General features: G+C 38.3%; 1 protein-coding gene across 5 annotated transcripts in view; it reads left to right on the forward strand.

The window, feature by feature from the left end:
• csmd3a (CUB and Sushi multiple domains 3a) overlaps nt 1-22,330 on the forward strand; it is a 289,841-nt gene that overhangs the window by 109,201 nt on the left and 158,310 nt on the right. For all 5 annotated transcript variants that reach the window (XM_058376410.1, XM_058376411.1, XM_058376409.1 and 2 more), the window contains 7 exons: nt 1,016-1,231; nt 4,598-4,792; nt 5,214-5,383; nt 6,446-6,602; nt 17,713-17,904; nt 20,881-21,007; nt 21,516-21,718. In XM_058376410.1, the coding sequence (XP_058232393.1) occupies nt 1,016-1,231; nt 4,598-4,792; nt 5,214-5,383; nt 6,446-6,602; nt 17,713-17,904; nt 20,881-21,007; nt 21,516-21,718 (1,260 nt within the window). The remainder of the gene's footprint in view (nt 1-1,015; nt 1,232-4,597; nt 4,793-5,213; nt 5,384-6,445; nt 6,603-17,712; nt 17,905-20,880; nt 21,008-21,515; nt 21,719-22,330) is intronic.

Below are 22,330 nucleotides of genomic sequence, written 5' to 3' on the forward strand. Positions count from 1 at the left end.
TACTACTACCACTTACACTACTACTACTGCTACTACTACTGCCACTCCTACCACTATTAGTACTACAACTACCACTTCCACAACTACTATTATTATGACAAGCACTACTACCAATTTCACTACCACTACTACAACCACTTCCACTACTACTACCACCACTATTTGTACTGCTACAACCACTTCCACAACTGCTATTACTTCCACTACTATTACTACTACCACTTCTACTACTACTACCACCACCACTTCCGCTTCTACCACTACTACTACCAATATGTCCATTACTATTATTACCACTACTACTACCACCACTATTAATACTACTACTGCCACTTCCACAACTGCTACTACTGCCACTACTGCTACTACTACTACTATTGCTACTACTATTACTACCACTACTACCACCACCACTATTACTATTAGCACTACTGCTACCATGTCCATTACTACTACCACTATTAGAACTACTACTACCACTTCCACAACTACTATTACGACTACCATCATGTCCATTACTATTACTACTACTATTACTTCTACTACTACCAACTCCACCACTACTACTACTATTACTAGTAATAATAATAATCCCAGTCTCACAGAAACACTGGCTTTTAGCCCAGTCTGCTCTTCTGCTGTTGCAGCTCTGCTTCCTGATTTGAAAGGTTTTGTATTTTCCAAAAGGCTTTTTCTTCTCACCACAGTTATAAAGAGAGTTTATTTCACATACACAATACACACATTCATATATAAGCATAATATTTATATATAATCATGCTGGCTTGCTATTAAAATCAACTCTGTCCAATGATTATTATTTTTTTATTATTTGTAAAAAGATAGTAGATATTTCCCCTGTATCCAATTATAAGTTTTACTCTAATACTTCTTTCCACCCTATAAATAAATCTGCCCCAATCGTGCTTTGGAACTGATTTTCCAGTGCTGCCATGTGAGCTGTTTTTTTTCCTCTCTGCTTGCTGAACTAACTGATGATTTGGCTCCTGCACAGGCGTTCAGTTCACCTTCCATGCTTTCCATCTGGAGGATCACCACGACTACCTGCTGGTGACGGAGAACGGCAGCTTCGCTCAGCCCCTGGCACGTCTCACAGGCTCCCAGAGGCCCCTGACCCTCAACGCCGGTCTCTACGGCAACTTCCGAGCTCAGCTCCGCTTCATCTCTGACTTCTCCATCTCTTTTCATGGCTTCAACATCTCCTTCGCCGGTGAGAAACAGACAGATATGTAAACAAACAGAATCATAAATTACTAATAATTCATTAAAATCATTGATCTGTGACGTTTTCAGTAAGAGCAGATTTGTTTAGGATTTGTTGACAGTAGATAAGGGAATGTTTATATGCAGCTGTTATAACATAAGTTTTATAAATGTTTCCTAACCTTACTTGGATCTTTAACTAAAAAAATAAATTCTTTAATAAAAAAAAAATTGGTAAATTTACTGAAATAAATGTTTTAATTCTAACATAATAAAATTGTATATATTTTTGGATTTTTTAAAAGAAAAATGTACATATAACAAATACTTATAACAGCAATCCATTATTATTTTATTTCTATCTATCTATCTATCTATCTATCTATCTATCTATCTATCTATCTATCTATCTATCTATCTATCTATCTATCTATCTATCTATCTATTTATTTTATTGCCTGTCTGTTTGTCTTTCTGTCTATCTATCTATCTATCTATCTATCTATCTATCTATCTATCTATCTATCTATCTATCTATCTATCTGTCAAGCTGTCTATCTATCTATCTATCTATCTATCTATCTATCTATCTATCTATCTATCTATCTATCTATCTATCTATCTATCTATCTATCTGTGTCGGTCTGTCTGTCTATTTATTTATTTATTTATTTTATTTATTTATTTATTTATTTATTTTATTTATTTATTTATTTATTTGGCCTGTTCTCACCTCTCTTCACCCTCTTTTTACCCTAACTATTTTTTTTTTTACATTTTTATTTATAATATTTATATGTCATATATATTACATTGACAAAAGTCTAGAATATTCCTTTAAGGCTCAAACACTGCTATTCCCTTGAGTTACTATGCTGCTACCTGGTATTAAAGGGTTTATCTGCAGTACCAGCTTTGGTCACTGCAGGGGGTTAAACTGGATTTCTCTGCCCCATGCTCTCTCATATCTCCGGCGATAAGCCAGCGCTCTGACTCCGGAACGCCTCGAACGCATTGATAAAACGCAATCGGTCGGCTACAGCTTGAGGTCCATCTCGTCTCAGCTGCCGATCTGGAGCTCCGGGACTTATCAGTGTCACATACTGGATTTAACTCCCCAGGGTAATAAATCTGAGACGTAAGCATGTGCATATATGATGTGAGATCACTCGTCCCTGATAAAATAGCTAGGGGTTAAACCTGCACTGGTAGAATAGACTTCTCTAAATTTTTATGGAGGAAAAAAAGACAAAACTCCCTAACAGCTACTTTCCCGTTGAGATAAAAGAAAAAAAAGCCTCAGAAATTCATGAGCACTTTAAATCCTTAACCCGTGCGCCTACGGTTAAACATCGCTCGCTGACAAGAGCTCTTTGCTCGAACGAGAGGCTTTAAGGACTCCGACTGCGGACTTTTTAAGGACTCACTCACGTGAGGAATCAGCCATGAGGGTGGAACTAATACAATAACTAGTAGCAAACTATTAGACTCTAATTAAACATCTGCATTAATAAATAATCATGAAAAACTCCTAAAAATCTAAAGACCTTTGGCTGCTGGACATGTTGACGCATAATGCAAAAAATTTTCAGCCATCTTTTTCTTCTTTAGCAATGAGAAGCAAAAAGCAAATAGATCTTGGGAGAATTGTGTTTGTCATGCACTGGGTTTTAGCATGCGGAGCACGCAAAGCTTTCCACTGGGAGGTGAAGGAAAAGGCAGTGGTCAAGCTTGTTTTTTTTTTTCTTTCTTATAAAGATTTTTCCACAAAAAATCCCTCAGGCGAGTGAAACCTCAAAGGTCCTCGGATGTGTGAAGAACGAACGCTGTTGTGGCCTCGTGGTGATGGTGCTAATCGCTCGGAGCACCGGCATCCAAATAGTGCAAATTGGTGCAGATTAACACACATGGATTGGTGCCATGGAGTGCTGGTGTTTTTTACCCTGGTGTTTCATTCGCATGAGGTTACTGAATCACGACAGGAAGTGATGCAGGTGGCAGAACCTGTTAGGTTATCTCCTAAAGCCTTCATCGATGGTGTTGAAGTAGAAAAGAGTTGGTACACTATTTTTTTGGTTTGAGTTTGTATTTTTTCCCCATTATTTTGGTCTCCTGCCAAATTTCCACCCACCAGCTAGCTTCCAGCTCAACAGCTTCCGACTGCGGAGTGAAATCTAACTACTACATTCTTTCTCCGAAATTAATTTTTTTGAGCTGTAGGGTCAGAACAGCGTATCACATGTGGAAGCTCAATTCGACCTCTTCTGCTAATATCAGGTCACAGACTCCAATCACTGGCTGGTGTTACTGTGATTGACAGGGGAGAGAGAGTATGCCCCTCCCACCCAGAGAGCGTTCGGACTGTCTGGGTCCGAATCTGTACTTTAATTGCATATCAGTTATTTTATCTTTAGTTGTAGCTGCTGCTTTAATATATAATTATATGCTTTGTTGCCTTCTGTTCTTAACAACAAGATCCACATGGGGGCTTCGGTTTGGTTGTTACAGTGTGGTTTAGTATTGGCTGGTTACCTCACAGTTACTCTATAAAATCTTTCCTTTAATTTTCATTACCAACTTGCGTGTGGGTTTTGTTTAAATGGTCACTTAGTGGGCAGGCTGGAGGCTGATGCTGAGTCTGCATCAATATGGGAACATGGCTCTCATCCATCCATCCATCCATCCATCCATCCATCCATATATCCAATCATCCATCCATATATCCAATCATCCATCCATATATCCAATCATCCATACTATCATACTACATATATATTCCTTCCTTCCTTCCTTCCTTCATTCATTATTCATTCCTTCCTTCCTTCCTTCTTTTCTTCCATCCATCCCTCCTTCCAATCATACATCCATCTATTCATCAAATCATCCACCCATCCATCCATCCATCCATATCCAATCATCCATACTATCATACTACATATTCCTTCCTTCCTTCCTTCCTTCCTTCCTTCCTTCCTTCCTTCCTTCCTTCCTTCCTTCCTTCCTTCCTTCTTTTCTTCCATCCATCCCTCCTTCCAATCATACATCCATCTATTCATCAAATCATCCACCCATCCATCCATCCATCCATATCCAATCATCCATACTATCATACTACATATTCCTTCCTTCCTTCCTTCCTTCCTTCCTTCCTTCCTTCCTTCCTTCCTTCCTTCCTTCTTTTCTTCCATCCATCCCTCCTTCCAATCATACATCCATCTATTCATCAAATCATCCACCCATCCATCCATCCATCCATCCCTCAGGTCTATTTCCTGGCACAATAATATACTTGTAAAATAACTACTACTAGAACCTGTGGATTACAGCATCTCAATAACACTCATGTTGTATTTCTGTGTGTATTTTACCTCAGAGTACGATCTGGAACCGTGTGAGGACCCCGGTGCACCGCGATTCGGCGGCCACAGCAGCAGCAGCAGCAGCTTCGGCGTGGGCGATGTGGTGACGTTCTGGTGCCTGCCAGGTTACCGACTGCAGGGCCCACAGGGCATCACGTGCCTGGGTGGCGGACGGCGCACATGGAGCGCCCCTCTGCCAAGGTGTGTGGGTACGTGGTGAGCCGCTTTCATTCGCTTAGATGTCTCAAGCTGAAACAGTGTCTTCAGGGTTGCATGGAGGCACGGCGGAGTTTAGACCCCAGTGGGACTTTTATAGAACTTTGTAGAACTCCCTCCCAGGGGTGGTGTTTTGGTGTTAGCAAATTTATATATATATATATACACACATCACTGAAGAGCTACAGGGGATTGAGTTACAAGTCGGAAAACTTGCTGTCAAAGTGTCCAGTGCCTCGAATGCAACTTATGAATGACAAGGTCTTGTCCCGGGTATTTGCACAGGGAATATATGTGACGCTAGTACATCTGTTACTTACGTCAATCATAGACGCATTATTGTGCCCTTTGTATAACATTATTTCACACTGTATATTCCTCTGACATTGCATCACCCCATGTGTCTTTTCTCAGCCGAATGTGGATCGACTGTTTCCCAGAACTCCGGAGTCCTCCTGTCCCCAAACTACCCTCTGAATTACGACAACAACCACGAGTGCATTTATAACATTCAGGTGCAGAGAGGGAAAGGCATCAACATCACGGCAAGCAGCTTCCGTCTGGCTCAAGGTGACATCTTAAAGGTAAAGCAAAGCAAAGCAAGAAGATCTCTCATGAGGGATGATGGATGAATAGCGAATGCTAATCGATTTTTTTTTTATGTGTACGTTAAATGCTTATTTTGCAATTTGCACCTTTATCCGGGACAGGGAGCTTTCAGAGAGGAGCACAGCTATTACTAATACTGCTGCGGTTCATACATAGTGTAGAATAATGCATATTAAATGTAGTTATAAACATTTTATTGAGCAATCTTGGCCTTTATGTGTGTGGATTCAACGTATAATATATTTTAATGCTTATGTTCTGTTAAGGGTTAAACATAAACACTGAGGAATAAATTTAAACACAAGATTAACTTGCAGTCCACAGATAACCATATGAAATGCATGACAAGACTTTGAAACTGTTAAATAAATGATTTTTTTTCAATTTAGTTTGCAGTAACACTTTTACAGATGTCCGATATTAAACTGGTTATGAGCAAGTGATGTATAAATTACTAATTAAAAGATAAATAATAATTAATCGATAATAACTTAACAAATTAATAATTTGCTAATTATCATTCTCTAACTTTTGAAATCCATTTTAATTAAAATGTAAAATAAATAAAATCTAATATCCTTTTCATACTAATGGATAAATGGATGAATCACAATTTTTAATTTATTAATTGCAATTTTTTATTAAAAAGGGACTCATTAAGAAAAGAACATTTTATTTCAATGTTTAATACATAATATATATTATTTTTGTTTAAAATAAAATATGCTAAATGTAAGTTAATTTATTCTTATTAATTATTATTAACTAATGCCTCAGTAATTATTCATTTTTAAGGGACTTATTAATAAATTAGGTTTATTATCAAATATTAAAATGTTACCACAATAATTAATAAAAAAAATTTAGCCTGATTATAAATTATCACCAAATCTAAAATAAATAAAAATGAATTAAATAAATTTTGTTTTTATTTTTTGTTTTTTTATTTCTGTTTACCTTCATAATAAGTAAGGTGAAGGACTTTATGATTAAAACTGTAAAATTAAAGGAATCTGTTTATTTTTTGTTTTTCTCAGGTTTATGACGGACCAGATAACACGGCAGACCTGATTGGAGCGTACTCTAGTTCCTCCATGTTGGGAGTGACACTCAGCAGCACCTCTAACCATCTCTGGCTGGAGTTCTTCTCGGATCAGGACGACACCGCTGAGGGCTTCAAGCTCAGCTACAGCAGTAAGGGTTCTGCTTTTTTACCGGACAGAACACGAGACATCACGGAATTCCGTCATGGAATTTCTTGGTGTCACAGAACTGTTTTCTTCCAGGCTTTCCTCAGGTACTTATAACACACTCTATATACGTGTGTTTAGAGAAGGACTCTACAACCCTGTCATCTGCATCTGCACTTCTATCACTGAAAAAAAATGAATCAAAACTTTCTGACCAATCTGAATCAGGAATTCAATAGCGCCCTGACACGACCTGGCACTTCTGACCAAAAACAATTCCCAAACCACAAATTTTCTCCGAGTGATGAGGGATAATGGGGTTCAGTGAGGTCAGAGAGATGAGTTTCTCTTCCTCGATTTGGTTTCTCTCTCACTTATTAGTCGCTCCGGCACTCCCTCAGTCTCTCACCTCAATTTCACGTAATGGAAAATATAACCCCGGTTAATTTTCGTTCCTTAATTAAGTTATTCATTTCATTATCGCCTCAGACTCTGATGTAATACGACCCTTCTGTCTTGCGCCTGATTTGCTTTGCTTGGAATTACAGGTCCACCTCCAGCTTGTGCGATCGTATTAGCCGAAACTTTAACCTAGAATCTTGTATGACTTTTATTACTGTTATTGCACCTCATAATGAGTGAGGTTGTGAGCTCTTGAAGCTGAGTGTTTGGGTTCTTTGTCTTTCCTCCGGTCTTGTCATTGGTTTGTTACCTGGTTGTGTTCACCTGTTCTGTGTTAGCTTGTTAATTAGCTTATCTTTTGATACTCTGCTGTAACTTTGTCTTTGCAAATGTCTTTTATCCTATAAACCCAAGCCTTCTTCTATGATTCATCCTGTTTTAAAGTTTCCACATGTTGATTTTACAAACTTGAACCCCACCTTTAACAACCCTTCAGTCAGTATTAGATCGAATTTGTCTCTTTACATTCTGCGTCAGCTTTCTCCGAACTATCTGCATTTCCTCCCTGGCTCTTTCCTCAGGCAGGGTCACGGGTTTCGTCCTCACTTGAGCTGATTAGCTTTTGGAAGGGCCCCTTAGATGAAAATATTGATTTGACTGAGAGAATATGACAAGGTAAGTAAGGATATGGAAACGGAGCCAGATAGACCTGAAAGTTGGAAATGTTTGAAAGGCTTCTCTGAGTTATTATAGCCGTATGGGAAATTGATTAGAGTGGCTCTCGAGAGGAAAGAACCCTGATTAAGCTTGATTTCACCCTCTCCAGTGTTGGTACAAGTCTGTCCAAATATTTGTCATTGGGAAGAATTACATACAGTATGTCAGACTACTGAAAATGGAAATTACAGTTTAAGGGAAAGAAAAAAAGGGTTTTCACAGATGGAGCTCAAATCTAATAATCACAGGATCATCGGGTCATTGATTCGTGTCTGCGTGAATCTATAGACTGTTCTAGAACAAAGCCTTGGCCTCATACTGCTCTGTATGAATGGATTTAGTGTGTCTGATGTTGGTGGACAAAAATAAATTCTTGTCTTTGAAACTGATCTAGGAGACTCGCAGAACAGTGCAGAAATGGGAAGCGTGATTGATTACATTCAACATTTTTGAACACCATGCAGAATTATTGCTTTTGTTTGTTTGTTTGTTTTTTAAGCTAATATACTCAAGTACTCAAGAATAAGCTAATATACTCAAGCAATATATCTTATATTAGTTATAATATAAGTTGAGATCTGGCAACCCTGTTCATTTTTGTTGTTGTTCTTTATTTTTAAGCATAATTTACATATTTATATATTAATTCAATACAGAAGCCACATTTTTATACTCACAGCTTATTATTTCCTCTTCCACTTTTCATTACTCATTATCTCAATGCAAACTCTAATGTGAAGACTTCTAATACAAGAGATCTCACAAGTAGGAGCTTCTTATAAAACATCGTCCCTCCACCATGCGGCTATAGACTTATATCTATCTATAAACCAATCAAGCTGCACAATTTCCTCAATCACTCTTCAAACATGCTATGCAATCTAGATAACACTATAATGTGGCGTCCTAATGGTGCTCTGTTCCACACACTAGGTCTAAGGCTATTGAATTTCTCCTTTTAATTCTATTACCACGTGGCAGAATGCGGTGAGATTCATTAAAGCGTGTTTCTGAGGTACTTTTCCTCCGGGATGTCGGCTCCTGACGGGCCTGCCGGAGCTCGTCTCACTCACACCTTTCCTAATGAGTTAATTAGGCATGCTGCTCGCTCGTTAAGCTCTGATTAACTCATAATGGTTTGAATGATACTATTTGTGTCCCTATTTATAACAATTACTTGTACAAAGGACATCCTATTTCATTGTAATTTTTAATTAGGAACACTGGAAACTTCTCGTCAGGCTTGGTTAAGCCACGGCGATGTTTACTGTGATATATTTCTAATAATATCTTACTTACTACGTCAAGCTGTTTCAAGGTCACGTGACTTGATCATAGTAGTGAGTTCATATTCGGAAACCTGCACATTAATCACTAGATAATGTTTTTTCTAGGACCTGTCTTTCGTTACATAAAGCCTCTAGAGCAAACTGCTTAGTCATCAAACATCCTTCTTTCACAGTAACATCAGAAACCGAATGAGACTCACCTGGGAAAATGGTGGCAGGTGTGAACGCATGATTGAAGAGTTATATATTCGTTTAGATTTATGCTGAAGCCAAAGTGTGCTTACGTTATTGCTTTACCAGGAATAAACCCTGACTTCAGTTATTCCTCACATTATTTCTAATTACGACCTCATATCCTTAATGCTGTTCCTTCCTGCTTCTGTTCCTGACATGGTTAAAGTGATACCCTTAAGAAAAGCTCCCTTTTCATCCTCACTAACACTTTCTTGCCGTAACCGCAGGAAAAGCCTTGAATACGGAGCATAGATTTCCGACATTAGCATTATCCGTTGCACGCAAATCAGAGACTTACTTAATTCGACACCAACAAGAACAGTCATGAACACTTAAGGCCATTTCACAGCGCGCACGTTTCTTTCCCAGACACGTTTTTTGATGCATTCAGAACAAGTAGGCTGCCTTTTAAGTAGGCAGCGTCTTAATCCACGGTGGAAAATGCCAGACTAGACATTCTACAGCATTTTGTAAATGTAAAGTGCAAATAAAATCACACACATCCACTTTTCAGACGCTGTGATCTTTAGTTAAAGCCATAATGTGCAAGTGTGTCAATTTTATGCGTTTGCTGTTTATTTATTCTCCTGTAGTCACGATTTTAAGTATTTAATTACAGTCTCTTAGGTCAGACCTCAAGCTTTGAGTTTGGAGCATTGTAGGAATAATCGTGTTACTCATACAACTTTCACTTTCAATCGTGTGACTGGATACTTCCCTGAAAATCTTTCTTCACAAGGTGTCTGTGAAGATTCTCAGTCATCCAGGTGAGGTTGTCTGGAAGTTGTGTCATGTGAACTGGACTTCTTTTTAGTTCGATTCAAAACTGAGCAGCTTCTTCAGTCTGAGGGAAGTTGGAAGGATTCACCAATTTGTGATCCTCCCCTCTCTGGATAGCCTCATTATGGGAACAAGGGGAAGGTGAGAGTGGAGAGAGGGGTTGGGAGTGAGGGAGAGTTGTTAGGATTTAACGACCCCAGAGAAGAAGAGTAAAGAGTGTGAGTGGATGGTGGGTCCTTAGGTGTGGCTTTCCTGGACCTGTAAAGATGTCTTGATCTTTTTTGGGATGAATGAAAGCAGCGTTAAAGAATAGGAGACAGGTTTTGCTTATTCTGTTGAGAGAAGGATTTTTCACCTGGACATAGATGGCCTCCTTTACTCCTCTCTCTCAAACCATCTGTCTTCTCTGTCCAAGATGTGTACTTTAACGTCCTCAAATATGTGTCCTTCAGATGTACAATGTTCAGGCATAACATTATGACCAGTGAGAGGTGAAGTGTATAACACTGATGATCTCCTCATCATGGCACCTGTTAGTGGGTGGGATATATTAAGCAGCACGTGAACATTTTGTCCTCAAAGTTGATGTGTTAGAAACAGGAAAATGGACAAGCGTAAGGATTTGAGCGAGTTTGACGAAAGGCCAAAATGTAATGGCTAGACCACTGGATCAGAGCATCTCCAAACCTACAGGTATGTCAGTATCCATCAGAAGTATCCTTTAGGTCATGTAATTATGTGCCACTCCATGGGCCCAACCTCACAACTTACAGGATCTGTTGCTAACATCTTGGTGCCACAGCACACCTTCAGGGATCTAGTGGAGTCCATGCCTCGATGTATCAGGGCTGTTTTGGCAGCAAAAGGGGACCAACACAATATTAGGCAGGTGGTCATAATGTTATGCCTGATTGGTGTAGGTACACCACTGATACTGGTTCTGAGGTGTTGCTTTTTTTTATGTCGGTACATCCTTCTATGTAGTGGATGTTTTAGCTCTAAACTCTCTTCACTTTCTGCATAGGATTCTGAAGCTTGTGGCCAGAAAAAGGTTCAAAAGATATCGGATTCATTGTGGCTTATCTTTAGATTCATCCCCATAGTCTCACTGCCGTACATATAGCTATTAGGTGTCTTGCTAAAATTAGCCATGGTTTTGAGGTTGATGAGTGAAAACAAAACAAGTGTAAGATGAACACAGTTATCTACTGTAGATTCCCTGTTCTTTTTCTTCTTCTTTCTGATAGGAAGGCAGTTTATTTTCATCATGAACACATCCATGGACATTTTTAGAGTTAGGGCCATGCAACCTTTACAGCATTTGGCAGACAGATTTCATACATTTCATTTATACAACCAGGCAGTCGAGGGTTAAGGGCTTTGCTCGAGGGCTTATGAGTAGTCCAATATGTAGTCCAATGTTTTTACATTTTTACCTACTCACATCTTTTTTTTTTCCGTTCTTCCATACTTGCTGCTTCTTCATCTCCACTTCATTAGCTTCATGAACTCTTTAAACACTCTTTAAACATCGAGTCAACTCCATATCTGCTCGAGTTGGTGCTCCACAACTCTGTATCTTTGAGGCGATTGAAACTGGGCAATTTTGTTGCAACCGTTTCTGATGAAATGGATTCCCATTTTTTCCCTCCAGTGGCCGGACAGCTATCCATTATTTTCAACATTTGTCCATGGCTCTAAAGTCATGCATTTTAACAGGCCCTGGATGACCTCTGATGACTGCTCATGCTGGGAAGGTTTGCTTGAGGGATCTAACTCAAATCCTCAAAGTTGTTGTAGCTCTAAATGGGCAGGTCCATGGCACACTTTTCCTCTAACCATACAGCAGCCACCTGGGTAAGACTGTTCCATATTTCAGTGCACAACCTCTCCCGTGCATGTCTGCATATCCGTTTCTATCTCTAAAGGCGTTCCTGAGAGGCTCGTCATTGGAAATCTCAGAACTAGACATTAATGTGAACCGAAAAAGTCAGCCTGTGAATCCTAAAACCTTTCAAATATGGCCATGGAGCTGTACGTTTTTCAATAACCATCAATCATTCTTGCTGCTTCTGATAAATTGCCACCCAGCCAAACCTCATAGCACAGAATAAAAAGGCTTCTTTAACATCAGGATAATCTAACATTGGTTTTCTGATAAATGGTCATCCAGTTAATTGAGCTGGAGAAGGTGCTTTCGATTCTTCTTTTGTTCCTTTTCTCTCTTTTCCTTTTTTTTTTTTTGCATCAGTCAGCAAGTCATGAAGAGGCTTTGCAATGTGGAAGGGAAAAAAAAAATCTTGATATTCTGCCAATAAAACCTGTGAATTGTAAGATTTCTATTCACCAACAATTATAGACCTTACAATAGGTGTGTTTACATAGACACTTTTTAATCAGATCGTACTGAATTCAATCAGATTGACGAATCCGATCGCAGCATTTACATGAACGCAGTATAAAGTAATCAGATTGTTATGCACGTTTGACACATGATTAGAATCGGATTAGATCTTTTGACATGCGTACAGTCCACGAAAACAGGATTCCCATCGTTTTGCTTAGCGCCCGCCATTTTACCTACGACAACATCCGTACGCCATACATCATTCTTGCGTCATTGCACATGTGCAGAACTTTCCAGGAACATATTCCATCCGATTAAGTGTATACATGTCCTCTCGATCGGACTAAAAATGGTTTAAACCACCCCTTACCATCCGATTGAAATTTTAATCGGATGTGGCAAATTACATCCGATTGACGTGTTTACATGACACTTTTTTAATCTGATTGTGCTTCTAGTCCTGTTACGATCGGATTACAAGTGTCCATTTAAACGCACCTACTGACAGCGATGTCCACCGTGACTGTATCCTAGTTTCATTCTTTCATAATGATTTATTTCATTTAGGGTCAAGATGGAGCTTTTTCCCAGATCTGGGGAAAAGTGAGCACGAGGTAGAAATACACCTTCTATGGGACGTCACTGGACCAGACAAACACACACACACACACTCATTCACAGCAGAATTTATGACATATCTCATTCAAGCATTCCTTCATCAATATTTGGACCATCATTTTTGCTGCTACAAACACATTTGCTCAGGCCCCAGGATATTATGCACTGAAAACGGAAAACAAAATCAAATTTTATTGCAATATGGAGCATGGAAAAAAAAAAGACAATTATTTCATAACTATTTAGCTTTTCACATTTAAAGTACATCAATTAGATTTGCAGTAAAAATATTATAAACACATTTGGCAGACGCCCTTATCCAGAGCGACTTATAATTTATCTTATTTTTATACAACTGAGCAATTGAGGGTTAAGGGCCTTGTTTAGGGGCTCAGCAGTTATAGAATAGTGGACCTGGAGTGCAAACTCACAACCTACTGATCAGTAGTCCATCACGTTAACCACTAAGTGGTTATACTAAATGTATTACAGTAAATATGTCTATATATAAATATGTGTCCTGGTGGTCCATTCTGTGCTTTCATCTCCGTGGCCCAGGTTCAATTCCCGGGCTGGTAACAAACCCAATTACTGAGGGGTCAACTCTCAGTGCCAGTCCCAAGCCCGGATAAAAATGGGAGGGTTACGTCAGGAAGGGCATCTGGCATCCGTGTCTAATCAAATATGAGTACTAGATGATCCACTGTGGCGACACAGAACTGGGAGAAGCTGAAGGACAACAACATAGAACACTATTTATATGTATATGGGATGTGGTTGAGGTGATCAGAAGGTCCACCAAGCTGCCACTGCCAGGCCCCTGAGCAAGGCCCTTAACCCTCAATTGCTCAGTTGTATAAAATGTAAGTTGCTCTGGATAAGGGCGTCTGCCAAATGCCAGAAAAATAAGTGTATATATATTTTTTGGCACAGGTTTAACAGGTAGCAGGCATACACACATATCAAAAAAAGTAAATGAAATTACAGTGTAATAAAATATATAATGAGAAGGATATCAGTATCAGTCCATAGCTGAATCAGGTAAAGCATCAACAGCCAGATGTTTCTGTTTCTAAATCACTTTTAAATCTATCCAATGAGATCAGATCCTTAAATGTCAGCTCAGTTTATATTCCAGGTGGATATCTTTGTGTCTGAACTCATTACACCACCAACTCAACAAACAATTCCAAAACCACATGGAATCGATCATGAAAACCGTCCGTTGCCTTGTTCATCGCTTTGACCATCGCTTTCAGGTGGTGCATTATTCCTATAGCACATCCTTGACACAATGTTTGTTCTGTTGTTCTTTCAGAAAGAGAAACAATGGTCAGTTTGATCCTTTCAGAAATTCGAACACTTCTGTCCTTCGTACATCAGTGACGACGTGTCGCTCAAACAAGAACTTTTCCTTCCTTCCTTAGCAATAACTACAGTCTCCCATCCTTTTTCCTGACACACGGATTATTTTTCTTTTCACTTGCTTATCCATCCTGCATTTTTTTTATTATTATTTAATGTTTTCAGCACAGACATACACATTTATCTCACTCGCATATTCTGTACACATATCCATCGGGTATATATTGCTGGAGTTATACATTGAAATGCGTTTTTTTGTATTTTTTTCAATCCTTGAATATGTACCGCTCAACTCCCTTAATAGCTGTTCCACCATCTGATGGTGCATTGTGTCAGACAGAAATGGATGAATCGCAACAGCAGAGTCCCATAACGCTGTCTCAATACTAGCTCCCTAACCATAATGTTTGGTTTCTGTAGCTTCTGAGGCAGCTTCACTTCTGTCCCTAAGCCATTTTAGGGCTTGTAGCACAGCCTGGTTTATTTCTACCCATACTGCATCAGCTAGATATATGAATTTGCATTGAATTTCACTCTATGCATTTTATGCATATGTAGATTTAACCCTTCCTCATCCTCGCCGGGTAGTTTTTGGTTAGTATTTGGGTGAAACCCTGGTTTTGAGACGACATTTTGATGAGATAATTCCTCTCAGCTTAAATCCCCTCAGTGCTTTGGATTAAAAGAATGTCTCAGCTTTCCTTTGCAACTCTAGATGGAAAATAAAATACTCAACGTTTTAATATAATCGAATTCTATGAAACGCTGGAGAAGCTAGCTGTACCATCTTATAATAGTGCTAGCATATAATCCATTCAGTTCGGTTCCCTTCAGCTTTTCTTTCTGTCCCTTTAACTCTGATGAAAGAGTCAGTGAAACCTATGTAGTGGCCTTCATTTTTTATTTATTTATTTATTTTCTCTAACAACTTCACCACAGGAGTTCAAAAGTCTACTTTGACTCTCTGCTCCCCGGGTCATAACAAGTTTCACACATACGGTGTCTGTGGTAAATGCCATTGACCCTCTGTCACCTTACACAGGCAGTAGAAATGTGCTGCTGGATTTCTATTGGCACTTCATCCACCTTTGATTCTTTGTTGTACAGTTTGGCCTTCCAGATCATTTAATGTCACCGTCGTTTTCAAGAAGTGCTTCTGTATCAATTCAGGGCTTCAGTTTGATAGCTCTGAAAAGGAAATGCTGAGGTAAGGCTGAGGATACTCTCGCTGTGGTTTACAGAGGTTTCATTTCCAGCGGGAATTGTTGGAATGATGGCTTTCACTTTTGCGGGGGGGGGTATTGTATAAATTGTATAAGACAGCTTGCCTGTATTTGGCCAGTGATCCCAAAAGTGTCAACCCACGATACCAACGTTGCCTTCGGCATGCATTCAAAAGCTAGGTGTTTTTTTTGTTGACAGATTGGTGGCGTGGGTGGTCTGTTCTATTTTTAGCCCAAGCTTGGTGGCATGACTTCCTGTGAGGAGCCTTGACATGGAATGCTTGGCTTGGGTCAGTTCTTTGTAAGCAGCCATACAGTTTACATACGCTTCACATTGCTCATATTTTTGGGCAGCTGGAATGGATTGTCTGCATTTACATTATTTCTTGTGGGAAAATTCGTTTCACAATATAAATTTTCAACTTAAGAACAAATTAAATTGTGGAACTGTATTGTGGAACCAAGCGCAATAGCACCACCAATGGTGGTAATAAAAAGATGCAGAACGTTATGACGAAGCAAGAACCAAGAAGCAAGACTGGAGCTAATTCTTTTTCCTAGTACAGACTGTAGATTCATGTAGAGTAGAACTTGAGTTTAATGAATCCATTCATACTTAATCATTCCATGAGGAGAAACTCAATGTAGATCGATTAACACTGTTTCGATTGAAACTGTCCAGTCGAAGTACAAATGACCCAAAAGAACATTCTGTTGCTTTGTAACAAAAGGGAATTACTCAGTTCTAACAGTTTCATTATTTATATATATCTACAGCAGATTTCTCTTAATGCAGTACACAGTATGTTAATAAACTGATCTTGAAAAAAAATATTTGCTCTTAAAAAGCACTGAGACCTGCACCATAACATTATGAAACTGATGCTATTTAAGCCACCAGTAGAGGGAAAAATAGCTAATTACACCGCTAAGGTTTATTTCAAAAGCGCCATTCTTCTGTTTGTGCTGCGAAATGAAGATTCATAAGATTTTGACTCATTATCCTCTTCGTGTTTGGACTCCAGTCCCTGGCTCATGTGTGTGTTGTTATACTCTCTGCTCCTACACACAACACTGGCACTGCTGTCCTCGTCGTTGGCTCATGATTATCTGTTACACACATAAGAATGGAGCCATCCAGATTGTGCGAGATCTTTGCTAATACTTTTTTATTTACACTCTGCGAGATAACACTGTGATCATAGTTAATACTCCTGATAATCCTGATATTTGATCTAGAATTGATCCTAATTTTTTTTTCCTCTTTATCGGACTGAATATTGAAGCAAAGAAAATATATATGAAGCTCTAGGGAAAAATTTGACATATAAAATAAGATGAGTTGCAGATACCTTCCAGAGATGATGAAGAAGCCTTTATTATCGCCACCCAAACATTACATTACTTGGGGTCAGAGTACAGGGGTATGATGAACAGTAGCAGCTTGGCAATGCTAGGGCTTGAACTCTGACCTTCTGATCAACAACCCAGAGCCTTAACCACTTGAGCCACCACTGCTAGCCTGATGCCAGTACTGACTGAGATGTTACTACCTTAATTTATTCATTTGGACAGATATTAATGATCATTTCCTGAGGTCCAGAATTAGGTCCTGGTATATAATCTTTGACATGGTCCACAACCTTGAACAAATTAGTCATAGCTACACTCCTAGAAAATGGTTATTAAAAGGTTTATAATTCAATTAAGGGTTGAGAACTGTTTAATACAAGGACACACTCCCCCAAAAGGAACAATGAAAGAAATCCAACCTTGACCATGTCATAACACCTCTGATTAGCTTTGGTTAGCTAGCCAGATGGAGTGATGAAAGATCCAGCCAGGATCAGTGTGTATTGTTCAAAAAAAGTCAAATGGTAGTTTGCAGCTTTAACCAGTATCATTAATAGTTATTTTGCTGCCTCAAAGTTACAGGTTTTTTTTGAATGAGTGTGTGTCCTGTAACAGACTGGCATCCCATCCAGGGTGTATTACCTCCTCATGCCCAGGGTTTCCTTGATAGACTCTGGCTCTGATGCTCCCCTCACTGAGCAGGATAAAGCGCTTACACAAGATTACACAACAAATGAATGCATCAGTTTCCCACACTAATCCCTGCTCTCTGTGTTCTTTTCTCAGGTTTTGAACTCTCCCACTGTGACGAGCCAGGCGTGCCGCAATTCGGCTCCAAAGTCAGCGACCAAGGCCACTTCGCAGGAAGTGCTGTCACGTACCAGTGTGACCCGGGCTACACGCTCCATGGCAGCGGCTTGCTGACTTGTATGACTGGGGAAAGACGAACATGGGACCATCAGCTCCCTTCCTGCATAGGTAATTATTCAGATCTAGCACATCTCAGGCCATCTTACTAACTTAGAAATGTAACTTTGGCTTGGGATGTCTTATCTTTACCTGAAGTAACAATGGTATAAGCAATATTTATGCAAATACAATGGGACAAAAATGGAAATGAGTAGAATTTTCCGAGCGATTTTAGATTCATCCATATGCAAATTCTGCTTTGTTCAGATGCAGATCTTTGATGTTCTTCTGAATAATCAATGTTTAGGATTTAATCCTGTTTATCCTCTACTTGAAAGAAACACATAATGAAGTGGAAAGTGTTTTAGTAGATAGTGAGATAGAGTGAGATTTTGATTTTGATTATCTTTAAGTCATTATAACATACAAACTATTTGATTTATTTGTTTCTCGCACATCCTCATCTCTCATCTTAATGGAGTGACTGCTTCTGCCTTGTTTCCTTCTATATTTGCCTGTGGCAGGTTGAAGCGGTAAAGTGATTATAAAAGAAAATGTGGAGCTTACAGAACACTGAACACATAAAAGCTAGAGTTTTATATTTTCACATGTTTTTTTTCCAATACCATTTAAAAAAAAGAACTTTAATTATATAATATTATTTATTATTTATTATATTACTGATATATTTTGTATTATTTATTATTATTTATTGCATTATTTATATATTATTATTATTTTTTATAATTATATAATTTTATATAAAAATATAATTTATAATTATTATTATTTAATATTTATTTGTTTAAAAAATAGTGTGTTTAATAATTTGTATTATTTTTCCATCTCCATTACCTACTGGTTTCTACGATTCATCTAAAACTCCATTTTCTTCCTCCGTCATCTTTTCCTGTCCTATTTTTCTGGAAAAAGTGAAATTTTGACTAATTCTCAACAGATGAATGCATTTTATTTAGTGTGTCGTGTCACTAATTGGCTTCTCTGTATTACTCCCCAAAACGTATAACTACAGGCAGTAAAATATTGTTAATAATCTGGAGTTAACAACGTGGTGTAATTGCTTTCTGGTAGAAGAATATTTCAGTGTATTAAAGCGCCAATTTGATAATCCGTACTTTGTTGAATAAATACGGGCCGAGGTGTCGTTACAGTGTCCGAATTTCCATCCAGATATTTACTTACTGAAAGCTATTACTTGCTGCTTTACCGGCATGTATACTGTATACTGTACACTTGTTGGAAATTGGTGTGTATAGTTATTTTTCACCTCCCAATTTCCTAGGGTTAGTCACTTATATATTCACTATAGCATAAGTCAACTGTGACAGCCTTTTGAATTAATTTGCTTTAAGGCAGTTGCATTATAAATGTTCTCCTGCCCCACCAAAATCTATGGTCATGAGCCACTCCTGGTGTAATGGCCTAATCATTAATCATAGAGACCTCCCTCTTAGTAGCCAGAGCCCCTGAGCAAGTGGCTAGTCAGTAATCTTTCTCTGGTATTATACAATCAACCTAAACAGTCGATATGGTTAGCTCCTGATTAGCTGTTACAGTCGACCTTAAGAATTAGTGCTGCTAGATTTCAAGAAATGACAAACATCGCAAAGTACATCAAAGATAATCTATGCTAACTGGGAACTCGTTCACTGCCTCACTCGACGTTTGCCAAAACATAAATAGTCCAGATTTGCAACCAGAGTATTAAAGAGGCTCAAAATTTGTTCAGTCAGTCATCCAGAATTTTTTTTTCTTTTCTAAGTAACTCCACATCGGCATCAACGTCACAGCGCAGCTGGTTAAGGCATTTCTACCCATTTTCACTCAGCTAATTTTTCTTCCTGTCATCTGCAAAGAAGCTTACATGTAATGCAATTACGACTTAGCTGCTGTTAGCGCTGATGCTCCATATGTGCCTTTGAAATCTGTGTTTATGACGAGCGCTGCGGTAAGTACGATTACGGCAGCTTTCTTTTCTCCCCTCCATGATGAATGCACTGGTCTCCTGCTTCTCCAGAGTGGGTCGGGACTCGTATAGAGCACAGATAGGTTTTTTAGCATGAATTAACCGTAGGAGCAAAGAAGTGCACTTAAAGCATGATGCTCTGCCCATGCATAAACGCCTCGAGCGTTCGCCCACATTAACATCCTCGTGGAAGAGGCTGGTGTGTGATCATAAATCTGCCAGAACTAAAGGATTAAAAAGCCCACAGATTTTTCCATCAGATCAATATTAATACCAAATGTACCACATAGAGTAAGAATGAATTCAGAATGACGAATAAACCATTAATTAAAAATTAGGAGTGTATCATATTTGAAATAGCAGCAGTAAATAATTTAGTCAATAAATTGTTAAAACAATTAAAAATACTGAAGTAAACTAAATGTCTTATAAATGTTAAGAACGTTAAAACTTTGTATTTATTTTCGACATTTATTGAAAATAATTATCATGCAAATATTTACATAAATGATAATACATACATTTAGTACAAATATTGAAATATTTAATGCAAAAAGTATGCAATTTATAAATATAATATAATATAATATAATATAATATAATATAATATAATATAATATAATATAATATAATATAATATAATATAATATAATATTTAACTATTAAATAACTGCACTTTTTAAACAATTATTAAGCTTTTAATATAAATGTTAAATTAGTAAATGATGTTGAAATTGAATTATAAATTAATAATTGAATAATTGAATTATTATTTTTGAATAAAAATGCACCGTTATTAAATCAGCCTGATATTATGCTCCCAGCACTGTGCTTCACCGTACATCTTTTTCTTGACCCAACACGTGAAAGGAATTTGTCCAATCAATGACCACAAGAAATGACAAGACTTTGAACTGTAACATTTTTCATTTGAAAGAAATATCAGCGCTCTAGCTGCCACTTTGTCTTCTGGGAATTTGTGAACAGGCCATTATATAGATCACAGGTATGAGCAGGAGGTGACAGCGTAATAACCCATTTATTCTTATCTATCGTAGCGGAGTGTGGCGGAAGTTTCAAAGGTGAATCGTCCGGGCGGATATTATCTCCGGGATACCCGTTCCCTTATGACAACAATCTCCGCTGTACATGGACCATCGAGGTGGACTCGGGCAATACCGTCAGGTACTTCAGTGTTTTTGCTCAAAATACAGTTCATTCAGACCTTATGAAGGTCAAAGTCTTTTTTTTTTTTTTTACTCCTTCCAATATTTGACCAAGGTTTAGATCTTTTAAATTGGAGGTGCCGCTAAAACAAAAGATGTAGGCCACCGAATAAAAGAAATTATAAATCAGAAAGTGGAATTAATTATAATTTAGCAGACGGGATCAGCAGTGACCCAGAGGAGGAACAGGGAATTAATTGTTAAAATATGTCTGCTAATTATATTCTGTGATAAAGCTTCAGAGCATCAAAGTAATGGATAAAAAGATCAAGATTGTTGAATGGTCTCCGGATGCCCGGCGTGAAACAGCTGACCGGAGACTTGATGGACGTCCATTAATGCTCCAGTCTGATTGGGTCTTGTTATGTTTGGCAATCCTGGGCCAAATCCATGATAATATTATTAAATCCAGCCAGATTTACTAATCTTAATACACCAATTCGTGCCACTTTTTTGTTTTTCTACAGCCTCCAGTTTCTAGCCTTCGACACAGAAGCATCTCACGACATCCTGAAGGTGTGGGACGGCCGTCCCGAGAATGAGATGCTCCTGAAGGAAGTGAGCGGTTCTCTGCTGCCTGATGGGATACACAGCACCCTCAACATCGTTACCATTCAGTTCGAGACCGACTTCTACATCAGCAAGTCCGGCTTCGCTATCGACTTTTCCAGTAAGCTACTTGCATTTAAAAGAAATCCATGCTCATGAATTTGTATTCATAAATTTGTTTTCAAGCCTGACACGGATGTCAGTATGCCAAGCTCAGTTCTTCCTAAACATAATAGATTTTGATGTTGGATTAATTTTCAGTGCTTTGTGGATCAGCCAGTAGGATAATCACGCCATGGCTAAAAGCTGAAAAATCTATACGTAAATAGAAATGGCCTAGTTTATTTTTCTAAGACTTGAGTGAGGACAGACCAAAAAAAATCTCTGAATCTCTTACCTCATTCAGTGTATCTGATAAAAGCTGCAGGAAATTAAATAAATATCTGATATATTGCAGTCCTACAATCTAGCATCATTGATCGTCATAGCAACCGGCTGCCATTTACTGAATACATGGAAGAAAGTGCTAGAAATCTGGATACACAGATCTCGGCTCGATCGCTGCATGGGCGAAATAAGAAAGAAGAGTCAAAGAAAATGCGAGATAAACCAAGATTTGTAATTCTAGGAGACTTGAACTGGATAGCATCAGGATCTAAAATGCTAAGCAGTTGACTCGGGTGTGTTAGATATAGTTCTAGATTAAAAAAAGTTTAGATATCTCTCTTCAAAA

Source organism: Hemibagrus wyckioides, linkage group LG23 (assembly GCF_019097595.1).
Source record: "Hemibagrus wyckioides isolate EC202008001 linkage group LG23, SWU_Hwy_1.0, whole genome shotgun sequence".
Classification (NCBI taxonomy): Eukaryota; Metazoa; Chordata; class Actinopteri; order Siluriformes; family Bagridae; genus Hemibagrus; species Hemibagrus wyckioides.